Genomic DNA, 15,675 nt, shown 5'->3' with positions numbered 1-15,675 from the left:
GTTGAAAGAATTTTTCATTTTTGGATGAGCTCTTAATTTAAATTCACAAATTTGAATGAAAAAAAGCAGTGTGTTATCCCGGTACACTCTTAAAAATAAAGGTTCTTCACGATGCCATAGAAGAACCTTTTTGTCTAAATGGTTCCATAAAGAACCTTTAACATCTGAAGAACCTTTCTGTTTCACAAAAGGTTCTTTATGGCGAAATAAGGTTCTTCAGATTATTAAAATTAAGAAAGAGATGGTTCTTTAAAGAACCTTTGACTGAATGGTTCTTTGTGGAGCCAAAAATGGTTCTTTTATGGCATCGCTTGAAGAACCTTTTGAAGCACCTTTATTTTTAAGAGTGTAGGCATCTGTTGGCGTTGGTCAGCGCTTGTTTTTGCAGAATAATCATGATTAAACATGCATTTGCTGGGTCTTGGAATGACTGAGAAGTGACATATTGTAATCTGTCGATTGTAATGGTTTGTCTGCGTCTGTCGTGAAGTGTGAATTGGCCTTAAAACACACTAGTATATATATTTTACATAAAATCAATGTTGATAGAGGACAGCCCAGCATATAACACCATTGCTGTATCCCAAAATAAAATACATGAAGATCAGCGATGCTAACACTTACTAAAGAACTACTGAATGCCACTTTAAATTGTTGTCTGAGTTACTCTTACTCTTCTGCAGCATGCGGAAGTCAGGGGAGTCCTGGATCTCCTGGCCCTCTCGAAACCACTGGACACACAGAGGAAGACTACCTCTCACCCGGCACTCCAGGACCACCACCTGACCTTCAGATGCCTGTGCATCCTGCAACATCTACAGAGCGAAAGGACCACAGGTTAACACTGGAAATACAGACTGAGAGGTAAACAAAGGGAAAGAGAACAGACAGATGAAAAGAAAAACTGAAAAGACAGATGAAAAGGTGTACAACCACTAATTCTGCTCTTTCTTCATCACCTCCTTCATTCTCAAGTACATACACTTTCAGACTGAAAACATAACAGACATAGAGGCGAGAAACTGTCAGCAACCCATAAAAGTAAAAAGAAGAGTAGAGTAGTTTGTTTATACATGTGTGTGTGAGTTGCTTTCTGTTGTGCGTTCATTCTCTTTGAAGCTTTGTGTAAGTGTGTAGCATGCTTGTGGTTACACGTGATGTGTTATAGGTTTATTTAAAGTTCAAGTAAAGAAGTATGTCTTTACAATCCAGCCATTTCATTTGTGTGCCTGTTTGTTTAGGACTTTGATGATGACACGAAACCATCTATTATAAAAAGGCACATCTTCTCATTAGGAGGATTAAAGTCTCTCAGAAGAAAGATGAAGTGGGATAATGGAGAGAAGGGGGGGGCTAAAAAAAACTTAATTTCTTTAAGGAGGTGGAAAATTATTTAGCACACTAAGCAAACATAGCATTTGGCATTGAACTCTGAACCTCTGCCTAGGCCTGCACAGAGGGTCACATGACAAATCACACACACACACCGACACAGAAAGCAGGCCTGGAATAATTTGGTAAAGCTCATACAATGATTAATCTGTCCATTTCTCAAAATATGTGTGTGTGTGCTTGTGTGTGTGTGGCCGTGTCATTACCTTAGTAAAGGTAGGGGGTGCTTTAACAGGAGCATCACCAGCACAGAGTGAAGAAACTGGACTCTGGACCTGACAGAGAGGGAGAAAGAGAGACAATAAGTGTTGTTATTATGGATCTTTCCAGAGAGCATGAATTTTTATAAGTCCATCTGCTGTTGTCATTCCTGATGAATCTTTCAGACATATTTGTGCATGTGTCAATTTCTCTGTCATTGTAGTGGATAACTTGTTTCTAGGTTTTAGGACTCATTCCTGCAGCACTCTATAGTATACAGTTTCAGTGCCAAAATAGGAGGTATAGTCTGCATGTGTATTTCTTACTCTTTGCGGTTTAGAAGAAAGCGGCTGGACCAGTGTGGAGCGATGGGGTTGGGCCTCTGGGCTCTTTAGTGATGATGTGTGTATCGTCAAGGAAACTGAGCTGGTTTTCTTCTGTGCCCTGAGAGAAAATATTAGCAACACTAAAACAAACCTCATTCAGACCTGAGAGAACAAATCATCAACACTATAAAGTCATGCTTCAAAAAAACATTTAGATATAAAGTAAAGAACACTTGAAAGTGAAGTGACATGTGGCCAAGTATGGTGACCCATACTCAGAATTAGTGCTCTGCATTTACCCATCCAAAGTGCACACACAGCAGTGAACACACACTTCTCACATCTTGCAATATTCATGTGCGTTTGAACCAAAAAATAAACCTTGTGACTGAAAGAAATGGGTATTTTGAGTCATCCTGGCCGAAAGTTGAAAACATTTTGTCAAGCAATGACAAGTGTATCAATCTTTTTGCTCCGTCACAGTCCATTAAAATTTCTTCAAGTGAAGTTACATTTTTATTATGTGACCCAGTTTAGTATCACATATAACAAACCAGGCAAAAATACAGAAACAGCTGGGTTATATATATTTTGCCCCAGAATAAATCAGTGGTCAGAATTTGTTTAAGTGCTGGTCAGGGTTATTATATTTCACTAAAACTACAACCCTTCTATCAATCCATCCATTTCCAAACTGCTTTATCCTCTGCAGGGTCACGGGAGGCTGGAGCCTATTTCAGCATTTTGGGCCACAGGCATCTCAGGTCATCGTGAACGAATGGCCAATCCATCTCAGGGCTCACACACAGACTATGTAGAGCAGGGTTCCTCAAATCTTGCCCTGGAGGGCCAATGCGCTGCAGAGTTTAACTCCAACCCTGATCAAACTCACCTACCTGTGATTTTCTAATGATCCTGAAGACACTGATTAGCTTGCTCAGGTGTGTTTGAGTTTATGTTAGAGCTAAACTCTGCAGGAAAATGGATCTTGTGGGCCAGATTTGAGGATCCCTGAATTTCACCTATGCTGCATGTCTTTGGATTGTGGGGAAAATAGTGGAGATAAAACTAAAACCATAAAAGCATTTTTGTTAAATAAAATAAATGTTAACTGAAATAAAATAAAATAGAAAAAAACTTGAATATTTTATTTCAACTAGTTGCCAAGGCAACATTTCTCTTTTTTTTTAGTTTAATTTTTAGTTTAAATGTATCAAGTTTAGTTTAACTTGTACTAAAATAAATAAAAAGAAAACTAAAATAAATTTAAAAAGACTAACAAAAATGAAAAAACACTGTTAACTAAAATGTTAAAAATGTTAACTAAAATTGAAAATATAAAAATAAAAACATTCAAAATATGAATTAAAAACTATAATAGTATCTCAATAATACTAAAAACACTAGTGCTAGTGAAAAAGATGTACAGTAGTGTTTCTGATGCCCATGGGCAGATCTTTGCCAGACTGAAAGTGAGAGTGATATCCTATTTGAGCATATTAAAAAAGCTATATTCACCTCTAATGGGCCGATACAGGTTTATTTAAAGTCTTAACAGTGTTTGTCTGACTTTTAAAACATTAGGGGCCAGACTTACTAACAGCTTGCGCCAACGCAAACCGTCTTTTGGCGGTTTACAGTCGATTTACTAACGTCTGCGCTTGTCAAATTACTGGTATTTGCGCCATTATTTAACATCCAAAAAAAAAGCGCTGCTCTTGGTAGGTTGTGTTGGTCATTATGGAAATGATCTGGCTGTGTCTGTGTTCTTTAATTTGTGCATTGTCAGTAAATCACCCGCAGAAATTTCCACTCCCATTAGCGCTTTTTTGGAATTGCACTCTCAGGCTAATTTGCCCTGTTTAGTAAATCTGGCCCCAAGTCATTTAATTTAAAGTGAAAGTTTCCGACAGCAAATATATAGAAATATAAGCTAAGAAAAGTTATAAACGATATAATGTTAGAAATTGTTTACATGCTTTCTGTGTGGGGTAATTGCTCTCTAACATGCACCAATTTACACACACACACACACACGCACACACACACACACACACACACACACATACACACAGAGACAGACAGAGTGAAGTAATATCCACTCCACACTGTCTGAATTTTCACTATGCAGTTTGCACCTTATAAATGACTTTGGAGCCAGTGAAAGCTAATCCCAAATGGGTGTGATGATGTCACTGGGCACCAGAGCCAAACGCTTAATAATTTGTGTAAACAGTAAGGAAAGACTGATAGTCCAGTAAAGGCAAGAGATGACAGGAAGAGAAATAAGCGCATGACTGAAGAAATCAGAGGTGACTGAAGAGAGTTCAAGCGATCACACAAAGTAAGAAGATTAGACAACACAATAACTAAATTCTTGATTGATCATTGGCCATCAAAGACAAGCAGTCTAACAGCTTTGGCTATTCTTTAAGGTCACTTCATACCCAAACAACTTGCCATGTTCTTCAGGAGGAGTAATAAACTTTCATGGCAGAGGGTAAATTATGGGCTATTAGATAATGCATAGTCAGGGCCAGTTAAGCTGAGGTCAAAAAGGGTTAATTAAAGGTCCTGCGAGGTGGAACATGCTGAAACACACATACTGTGGCATGGCTCCAGACCTAGACTTCGACACGGATCCTTCACCTTCTGAGTCTGAGGAAGAAGTGCCTTTACAGAGAGAAACATAATGAGAAAATGGAAGAGAAAACCATTAACTCCTGGTTAAAACATTTTAGGCTGCACGTTGCTTTCCTTCACTCCAAGGGAGATAACTAGGTAACACTTTATTTCGATAGTCCACTTTAGACATTCTATTAACAGTAAGTAACTTTGCAACTACATGTTAACTAGCAGTTAGTAGAGTATTAGTAGACTGTTTGCTTAATATCTTCTAACACTTTCTTTGTCAACTTATTCTACTAACCCTAAACCTACCCTAACAGTCTACTCTGAGAGTTAGTAGACATGTAGTTGCAAATAAATGAGAATTAGTTGAAATGTAGTTGACATGTAGTTACAAAGTTACTTATAGTTAGTAGAATGTCTAAAGTGGACTATCGAAATAAAGTGTAACCGATAACTATAATGATAACTATAAAGTTTTAACAATCATACTAATATGAGAATAGCGAAGTTCACACCACAACTTTAACAATAAAAACACAGAGGAACGATAGTTCATCACTTACAGCTGATGAACGATAAAATCAATGACAGCCAATCAGAATCCATCCTGCTTTAAAAAGCAAGCAAGTGGCAGACAACAAATCTGCATCATGCACTGATGATAAACAATATTATTGTGTGTTGCAAATATAGCTATCATTGTAGTTATTTTTTCATTATCATTCTTGGTGTGAACGGACCTTAAGTACTGAATAAATGTGCAGTCACATTTACCTTTGCTCAGCAAAACTGCATGTATGAAATCCAGTCATTTTTAATAGGAATCCATGTGCTCAGGAGTTTTATGTAAAGGTGAAAGGCCTTGGCTATTATTTAAGGTCACTTCATACCCAAACAACCTGCCACGTGCTTCAGGTTAGGTAACAGAAATGGCACTTTTATGGCACTAAATTAGGGGCTATTAGATAATACATAGTCAGGGCCGGTTAAGCTGTCAGCTGAGGTAAAAGGGTTCAAGGTCACGTGAGGAAGAACATGCACGGATCCTTCACCTCATAGTTTGAGGATAAAGCAACTTTACAGAGTGTCCACTAAATTTGGCTGAAATTTCAATAATGTGACTGTGCCTTAATACTATTAAACGTCATCTAATTAGTATAATGTAATTATTTTGTGGTAGTAATTATGTTTCATTTGAATTGTTTGCAAAGCATTGCTAAATATAAATTTTTCATATTTATACAAATTATAATACACAATATTTTTCTATTTCTAAACATTTATCCATTTGCTACTAGATTTTATTAGACTTATGCTTAAGACATAAAACAGAAAGAAAATACTTTCTTGTGTAATCATTTATCTTGTATAAAGGATGATAATATTTTATTACTTTGAAAAACAATATATATATATATATATATATATATATACTGATCAAAAAATGATTTAACTATGACCTCACCTTCAATATAGACCTCTGCAAAGGTGTTGTCTGCTCCCAGTGCGTTGGAAGCTACGCAGGTGTACCTGCCGGTGTCGTCTTCAAATGCTTCAGTTATCACCAGAGTGTGCAAGTCACCATTACGACAGATCTGGATATCAGGGCAGTGGTGCAGCTCCCGCCCCTCACAAAACCACCTGTCCAATGGAACAGAGAGGATGGCATGTAAATCAAAGGGAGTGCCCAATTATATTAAAATATTATTAGCTAAAATGTGACCCTGGACCACAAAACCAGTCATAAGATATAGATTTTAACATAGATTTATACATCATCTGAAAGCTGAATAAATAAGCTTTCTATTGATGCATGGTTTGTTAGGATATGACAACATTTATAAGATATACAACTATATGAAAATCTGGAATCTGAGTGTGCGAAAAAAATCTAAATACTGAGAAAATCGCCTTTAAAGTTGTCTAAACGAAGTTCTTAGCAATGCACATTACTAATCAAAAATTTAGTTTTGATACATTTACGGTAGGAAATTTACAAAATATCTTCATGGAACATAATCTTTACTTAATATCCTAATGATTTTTGGCATAAAAGAAAAATCAATAATTTTGACCCATACAATGTTTTTTTTGGCTATTGCTAAAAATATACCCAAGCGACTTAAGACTGGTTTTGTAGTCCAGGGTCACAAATATTGTTCAATTAAAGGGGTCATATGATGCTTTTTTAAAGATCATTATTTTGTGTATTTGGTGTAACAGAATATGTTGGCATGCTTTAATGTTCAAAAAACACATTATTTTTCATATACTGTACATTATTGTAGGTCCTCTATGCCCCGCCTCTCTCAAACGCTTCGTTTTCTACAAAGTCCCTCCTTCCGACAAGCGCAGTCTGCTCTGATTGGCCAGCTGACCCAGTGCATTGTGATTGGCCAAACATCGCAAGCACTCGTCGGAAATGAAACTCCCCTTACCATAATCGCAAGGGAAGTCGTGGCCTAATGGTTAGAGAGTCGAACTCGTAACCCAAAGGTTGTGGGATCGAGTCTCGTACCTGCAGGGATTGTAGGTGGGGGGAGTGAATGTACAGCGCTCTCTCCCACCTTCAATACCACGACTGAGGTGCCCTTGAGCAAGGCACTGAACCCCCAACTGCTCCATGTGTTTGCAGTACACAAGCCACGGTTAAGACTGCTGACTCCACTGTGATGTCTCTCTCTCTCTCTCTCTTTCTCTCTAACACACACGCGCGTGCGTGCGTGCACACAAACACACTTACTTAAGCTAATAACAAAACAGTAGCTGATTCAGAAGCGCCAGATTGTCATAGCAAAGTCAGAATTACCTCCTCTCCTAGGTTCACGAAACGGTCGTCCATAAAATGCATTGCTGTTCTGTTGTAAGTAATCTTAATGCATCTACTTTCGGAAGGTCAAATAAAGTGCTTTTGCTTTCGCCTAGAAACACACAGCGTCTCCCTGACATGGCTGCTTCAACACTAACTGCGGTTACTGAAACCACGCCTTCTTTCTTTGCCTGAACATTTGGGCGTGAGGTAGTGAGGTAGATATGTGGGGGCGTGTTAGAACGAGCCGTTTTAGGGGGGCATGGCAGAGTCTTAACTTTGATAAAGAATATCTCTTTGTTTTTGAGACTTTAGTCTTTGCAACTTCAGGGATCTTATCTATGCACAATCAGCTTGTAACACTCCAAAGAGAAAGGGAAACTTGAAATCACATCATATGACCCCTTTAAATTAGATTTAATCAAAACAAACAAATATGCATTGATTTATCTCACAAATAATATGATTAATGCAAGGGGAAACTACTAACCTATTAATCACAAAAACTCTCAAATCTATTGCAGTACTGACCGTGATGTATGTGTGAGAAAGAGGCAAAATAAATGTAAATGAAGGACTGAGGTCATGTTTACTGTAAAACCACTGGTCGCTTAGGTGGCTGCAATCAATTTTCTCTTACAGTCTCTTTGTGTGGGTTTCAAACTGGTATTACTAATCTCCACCAAAACTCTCATCTAAGGGTGAGTCAACTCTCAAGAAACTGAGAGCAGATTTCCCTCATTAGAGTGATATTTCCCAGTTCATCAACATTGCATTGCTGTTAAAACCATTCACTCTTTCATCAAAAAGAGTTTCATCAAAGCTTACATACTGTGCTGGCAGTCAAACTTGTGTGTGACTTTAAGATGAAGTATGCAGAATTCTGAGAAAAAAGTTAAAGTTGCAAGGTTTAAACCTGCAGTTCTGTGAAAAGAAGTCAGAATTACGAGATATAAACTCAGATTTGTGAAATTTAAACTATATATTTATAACTAAAATATATCTCACAATTCTGACTTTTTTTCTCAGAATTGAGAAAAAAGTCAGAATTGTGAAATAAAAAGTCTCAATTACCTTATATATTTTTATTCTGTGGCAGAATCAGGTTTCTATAAATATGGTCGGTATTGTAATGTTAAAAATAATCAAATAAAAAATATTACTATTTCCATTTTGAACATCTAATCTGTGCTTTTCAAAATAAATAGTCTTGACCAAGCAATGTCCTTACAATTAATGTAAAACATTGAGCAGAATCTCTAAACTAGTTGAACACAGAAAAGTATATCAGTGTGTCTCTGACAGGTTTTGTTGCTTAGTCATGACATTAAGCGATTCTCAGACAGGGAGGAATGTTTAGATTGATGTGTGTGCATGACACATCAAACACTCCCACACCTAAAGTGGGGACACCACACTTCATTGTGACACACAGCTCTGGGAATCATAAAGTCTGCAGAGAAAGATCTTTACTCCCCACACACACACACCAAACGCAATTTCTATAAATCAGTTACTTGAGATGTCAGTCAGTGTCCTAATCCCCCCGAGGCATGAATATGAAGACTAGTATACCTGTCTCAAGCACCTGTGGGTGTTTGTTACGGGAAGCACAGACACAGACATAAACACACAGTCTGGGTCACAGCGACTCTAAAGCCTCCCCAATAATACATCATATTGTGCGATTCATTCAAGTTTTCTTTGTACTCCAAGTGTCCCAGACCACGTTCATCCATTCATATACCCGCACAGTCACGCACACACACATTTTAAAATGTGTCTGAAGTCGTCTGGAATGAGTTCTGGTTTAGGCGCACAGCTGTTCATTCAGCTCGTCTCCGGATCTTAAAATACTCTGGGACATCATTAAGACTTCTATAAAGAATCCCAACATTCCGGAGCCTGCTGTGTCCGTTTTATTCCATCCCGGCAGTCGAAGGCTTTATCCATGTTCTGCTTCATTCTCATTACCAAATTGAGTTCCTTTGTCCATTAAAGGGATAGTTCACCCAAAAATCAAAATTCACCCTCACCCTCATGTTGTTCCAAAGACTTTTGGATCTTTGAAACACAAATAAAGATATTTTAATGATAATTGAAAGGGTTCAGGTAACCACAACTTAAAAATCCAAAGAGGTTATAAAGGCACTGTCAAATTAATCCATATATAATCTTCTTGTGAAGAGATACGGTCACTTTATATGATGACCAGATTTAATTTAGGCCTTTTTTTAACATCTAAACAATGATTGACATACATGCAGCTCTTCATATACTGTATGGCAAATACATCATCATATAAAGGGATCATATATCTTCAGAAAACTTATAATCTTCTTAATTCATATTGGTTAATTTTATAGCACCTTTATAGCTGGATCGTTTAAAGTCCAGACTGTTTTGGTAACTGGATTTTCAATGGAGGGACAGAAACCTCTCAGGATGTGTTTTGTGTTTCAAAGATTAAACACAATCCTATGGGAACGACGTGAGGGTGAGTAAATTGTACCAGAATATTCATTTTTGGGTGAACCATTCCTCTAAATTTCTATCTGGTTCAGATCTGCTTTTTTTTGTCTCTGCATTTGAAATCAGATCCCCAAACATTGATTCTTTCTCCAAGGCTATAAAAGTGAAGGATCTCTGTAACATTACAACTGAAATGTCTCTTCTGTGTGTTTTTGTAAATGTTTGAAACTGTTAGAGTCACTTTAGAACACCTTTGTGAATCCTGGAAAGATTCCAAGACATTCCAAGGTTTGGCGACTCCATTTCGCACCCTTCTGCCGTTCATGGCTCGGACAACAGAACCTAATCTATCACTCATCCTCTTTGACTCGTCAGTACACACCGAAAGAACAGACAAGCTGCTCAAGCGAGTATGTCAACACATTATATCATATTCATGGATTCAAATGTTATTAACCATGTTCAGAACCGATGGCTAACAGTCAATTTAATGGCATCAGATGAAACACATCAAGTGTGTAGTGTTCAGTTCTCTATATATATTCATTTCTTTCTGTCTCTCCACCTCTATACAAGCTCATGCAAGCCTAAAACACTAATTTATCTAGAGAGGGAGAGTTATGGCTGATTTTATGGTGCCAGGACAGGTGTGTGTCTGATTCACCACAGCATCAAACTAGCTTTTTGGTTCTGCGAGGGGGGTTTTCCCCCTTAAGGATTATTGGTGGTTTAGATCAAATTCCAAAAATACAAAACACTTAATAAAACTAATTAAAGTTTTAGAAAATTGATGGCACAAGAACATGTCTAAGGCTGGGGATTACATGTTGTCTAGAAAGTATGTCTAATGGCTATAGTTTTCAGTAAACTTTATAATAATTATAATCAAGATACAAGGACAGTAAAGGTGAATTTCTATTTTACTGGCAACAGTGATTTTTTCATACATATTATTTTAAGGTAAATTGCTTGTGTTTTTTTGTAAGTTGCTAACTTAAATGAAAGTTGCTGAATTAATAAAGGTTAATAGAAATGAGTGTGTCCCATGTTTTAAGAGGGAAGCTCATGACAGGACACGAGAGTGAACAGAGGCTCAGGTCATGTATGTCCAGCAGCTGGAATGTTTCACATAAATCACAGAGACAGGCAGACATGTTGTGTTTGTTATGTGGTGAAATCAGTCTACTTTCATTCTAAGATGTTCTGCATTTGAGACATCACTGTCATTGAGGTCAGGAAGCAGATTGAAATGTGGATTAGCTTGAGTCTGCTTGATCACATTCAGATGGAGAAGCTTCTAATTGCTCGACTAAAGCATCATGTCCATGTGTTTCAGATCCTGTGGGAAGGAAAAAGCGTTTGTGTGCTTTACCGCAACTACATCAAAATTAAGCCCAGATCTGGCATTAAGGGCATCTGTCATCTTCACCCCTTCTTCACTCAATCTACAGCTATTCCCTCATTTGTCTTCGTTATTAATTCTCTCATCTCTTTTCTCGAGTTACCACTTTGTAAGCATATTTCAAGAACCGCGGCTGGCTGTGAAACACTTTTGATGAACTGCCTTACGACTCAAACCCACAGCACATATTGCCATCAGGACCAAACACGTCACTATACATACAATATACTGTACATGTGTGTTCACTAAACTGCAAACTGGCAACTAATGTATCTCTATGCAGCTTTTGAAACAACATGCATTGGCCTACACTGATAAAAAGATTTTGGGGTTCAGTCCCATTCGCCTTTTTTCCAGAATGCACTGGGATAGAATAATTATTATGGTTGCATTACTCAACTATTTAGCAATTTTAGATTTAGTTGAAATGAAGTACATAATATTGAATAATTCAAAACTAAACGAAAATGAAATCTTTGTTATGAAAATGATGTCTATAAAAACACGAGTTGATTAAAAATATGACATTTTAAATAATATAAGCATTTAAATAATAAGAATTCATAAATATAATTCTAAATATAAAGTATAAAATATATAGCCTTATGCTTAAGAAGAATATGCAGTCACGACAACTCAACATTTGAACATTTACATAGTAAAATAATCTTTTTTGTTTTGTTTTGTTTTTTTTACAATGTGCTGAAACAAATCTAGACTTTAAGACAAAGACTGACTTTAGTGCCTTGTGCATGGATGCTAAACCTGCCTAAAAATCACCCAATTCCATCTCTTATGAACTCGTCACCCAATTATGTTCTGAAATTTTGAATGTTTCTGCATTGCTTCATGACTACTTCATTGTGTCTGTCTACATCTCCGACCACAACTCACAAACAGACTGGAGAACCAGCTCATGAGCAGTCAGCCTCAGTGCCCTACAGGGAATTCTCCCCATTGTCCCATGGAAAGAGCAAAAGGAATGACAAATGTGCCATATTTATTTAACCTTTTTAATGGAGAACAGCTGACTGTCTTTTCAGCATCTCGTGCTACGTTTAGGATGCCGTGTCTCGAGACCTTGTTGTACTGCATCTTGCTGTTTTTGAATTCAAACATTGGTGTCAGAAGGTGAAAAGACTGAGGAACCGTTTCAGAAAAACTATCTACTGCTAAAACGCAGCTTGTCACGGTAATGGAACTAAACAAACAATGTGTTTGCCATAAACACCAGAACGTGTTACACAAGACATCCCTGTATAGGGATCCTAGTTTAGTTTTCCACTGGAGTTCTACTGCACGCTTTACACTAATTAGATGGGTGGATTGGGTTTAAAGGCTTACAGGCAGTGGTGGAGTTTGCCAGTTTGGTATGTGGGTGCAAGTGAGAAATCCTGTTTGTTTCAATCACTAGAAGAGCCTATATCAACCAAAGAGGAAATGGACCGAAACTGTGCATAGTATATTAATCTAATAATAATGTATAGATATGTATATATATATATATGTATGTAAATGAATATATTAATTAAATCTATCTATCTATTATCATTATTGAGTTCAGTATAAGTATATCCATTTATTGATATACCCTACATTTGTCTCATCAAGCATCCACAATTATATACATGTTCAATTCACAAAACATTATGGGTGGTGGAAGTATTGGGAATAGATTTTGCTAGTGTTGCCATGATAACACGTCGGTCATATCCACAAACCTAATGAACAATCATTATGGGTAATTACTGAACCATAACCAATTCATCAGTGTCCATCACAGCCAAACACTGTGTGTGTCTGTGAGAGAGGAAGAGAGGGACTGGTACAAACTCTTTCTCTGCCTCTTTTTGTGGTTTGGCCATGATGTGGCCAGTGTTACACAGCCTCCCTATTTAAACTTTCCATCTACAACAGCAAATAACAACAAGTCACAGAGTATGTGTGTGTGGATAGTGCCTTCATTCACTCCCTCATTCTCACATGAAAAAAACACACACTTCTAAGTCAAACTTACTGTCCTGCCAAGTAAAAGGAAATTGCATCTCTTGCACTGTAAAGGTTGTCTCCATTCTCACATTTTCACAATCATGCATGCAACAACAATCAGATAAATGGAAATGGAAATTTTCCTTGTGTGCACTATACTGGCAGTGATCACAGGCATAGAGAAACACAAGGGACTGGATAGAAATAAGAAAACGCCACTCACTGCTTCCATGGATAATTATAAGCCACCTCCAATACCAGGGCATATTGATCTTCTGGCAGGAGTCAAACAAGTAAAAAACCCAAGAGTACAGACCATGAGAGAGTTTGATGGTCAGCGCTAAACACTACTGAGGCTTTCAAGGAAATCAGTCCTGGACTAATTCTGAAATGTACAAGCTTTCTGACAAGAAACATTTGTTTTCCACTACAAAAATACATTTATAGCAGCATAGACAGTGCAGAAGTATAGTGACAAAGACATTTATACAGAAATTACAATTACAGAAATCATGTCATAAAGTTTATGATGTTTTAAATATGAAATTATGACTATAGAAACATGAAATGATGGAGAAAAAATATAAAATATAAATAAATATGTATTTATTCTGTTTTTGAAAAAGGAACACTGGATTGCTCTATAAAATATCTTTATAGCCTCATTCACAGAGCAGAAGGGATCTACAGAGGCGGCAAAAAGGCATTTATATAGAAATTATCATTGCAATTAATAATGTTATGATTAATAATATGAAATTATAAATTTAGAAACTTGAATTATACAGAAAGAGATCAATAGAATTTACAAACACACACACACACATCTATATATATATATAAATTCTATTGATCTCTTTCTGTATAATATGCCCCATATGCACTTCATCTATCGAATGGTTCTGGATAAATCCACTTTTCTTTTTCCTCTTTCTGTTTTTTCACTTGCTCTCTTTTCATGCATGAAGGCCTGAAATAATCCAGTTTGGCTTCCCCTAAACTTGGCATTTCAAGAGACCTGAAATTCAACCAGATCTGTTGAATCTGTTGGAGGTGTTTTGAAAGAATATGCTTCATGTCACTGACATCAGTCCAGACAACACCTCAGAAACACAGGAAACAATGTCTGGAGCCATAATTAAACACTGACCAGCTTTGGGAGACTGAGAGGGTGGGGCCAGGTTGGGGGTCACATGCATGTCTGATGCTGTGGAAGAACAAAGATTACAATGAAAGTTTAAAAAGAAAAGACAACTATGGCAACATTCAGAACAATCTTATCAAGATTGTCAAGAATATTGTGTGTGCATGTGTGTAAGCCGAGTTCATGACTATTGCTGAAGTCTCTGAGTGTCATTTTGCGTCTGGTTACAATTGACATCACAGGTCAGATGCTAAAGGTCAGAGGCCAAGACGGGAATCCAGGGAAGAAGATAGGAATGGAGAGAAGACCACAGAAGATGCCCCAAATAGAAATACTGATAGATGTATCTGCAGCAGCTGAATTATGAAGTGCTTGTAAACACACACACTCACACTGTATTATAAACTGTATGAATAATTCATATGGTATTTGCCATCTCAAATGAGGCGCAGAAGATGCATCTGAAGTGAAATATATACCAGAAAAAATTGCATTTATTACAGTTGGAAAACTTGTTATGACATAAATATACATTTATTTAAATATTCAGTTTTTATAATATTTTATATTACAAAATATGAATGTAGAGACAAAAATTAAGAAAAAATTGTGAATAAAATGTAATGCAGAATTAATAAATATTTACTCTAACGACAATATTTAAGGCTGCACTGATGCTGCATCAAGATCTAGTAAGACCATATAGTACAAAATAATTTATTACATTGCTCAGCACATCATATTGCATTTATTAACACATTTAGTTTAGAGATAACTTGACAAATCAACTTTATTTTCACTGATAAATGTGACAGTCAATAACTACAAGAGTCTTAGATAAAAACCATACAGAAGGCAATAATTTAGAATATCAGATAAACTGACTTATAACATTTGTTTACTTAAATACTTCAAACATTCAACAATTACTTGTCAAAATGAAATATCAAATATAAATGCTTAGTATTCATTTAAGGAATAAATTAAATTAAATTAATTTAAATTAAATTAAATTAAATTAAAACCTTTTGACAGAATTTGTTTTTAAGCTGATGGAAGCAGAGGGAGGTAAAGGATAACTAATATCTGTAAAGCAACTTTTCAGAGTTCAAAGTTCAGTTGAACTTACCTGAGTTCTATGTTTCACTTGATTCTTAAAGTATATCCAAAAATGCCAATTAAACATGCAGATTTTGTCTGTATGAAATGCTCACACACTCCCTTTGAATACCTACACAAATCTGGGAGCTCCTTCAATCACTCACACATGTACACACTCTCTGCCACTGTGGGTAGAGCTGTGACTGAA

General features: G+C 36.6%; 1 protein-coding gene across 1 annotated transcript in view; it reads right to left on the bottom strand.

The window, feature by feature from the left end:
* The window catches only part of palld (palladin, cytoskeletal associated protein), an 89,847-nt gene that overhangs the window by 43,563 nt on the left and 30,609 nt on the right, over positions 1–15,675 (bottom strand). Inside the window, exons 3-7 of the mRNA XM_016288540.1 lie at positions 6,016–6,191; positions 4,526–4,592; positions 1,920–2,037; positions 1,599–1,667; positions 674–815 (exon numbers count right to left, since the gene is read on the bottom strand). Coding sequence (XP_016144026.1) covers positions 674–815; positions 1,599–1,667; positions 1,920–2,037; positions 4,526–4,592; positions 6,016–6,191 — 572 coding nt within the window. The remainder of the gene's footprint in view (positions 1–673; positions 816–1,598; positions 1,668–1,919; positions 2,038–4,525; positions 4,593–6,015; positions 6,192–15,675) is intronic.

This window comes from Sinocyclocheilus grahami, unplaced genomic scaffold, assembly GCF_001515645.1.
Source record: "Sinocyclocheilus grahami isolate Dianchi unplaced genomic scaffold, SAMN03320097.WGS_v1.1 scaffold232.1, whole genome shotgun sequence".
Taxonomy (NCBI): domain Eukaryota; kingdom Metazoa; phylum Chordata; class Actinopteri; order Cypriniformes; family Cyprinidae; genus Sinocyclocheilus; species Sinocyclocheilus grahami.
This window is presented reverse-complemented; position numbering and strand designations above follow the sequence as displayed.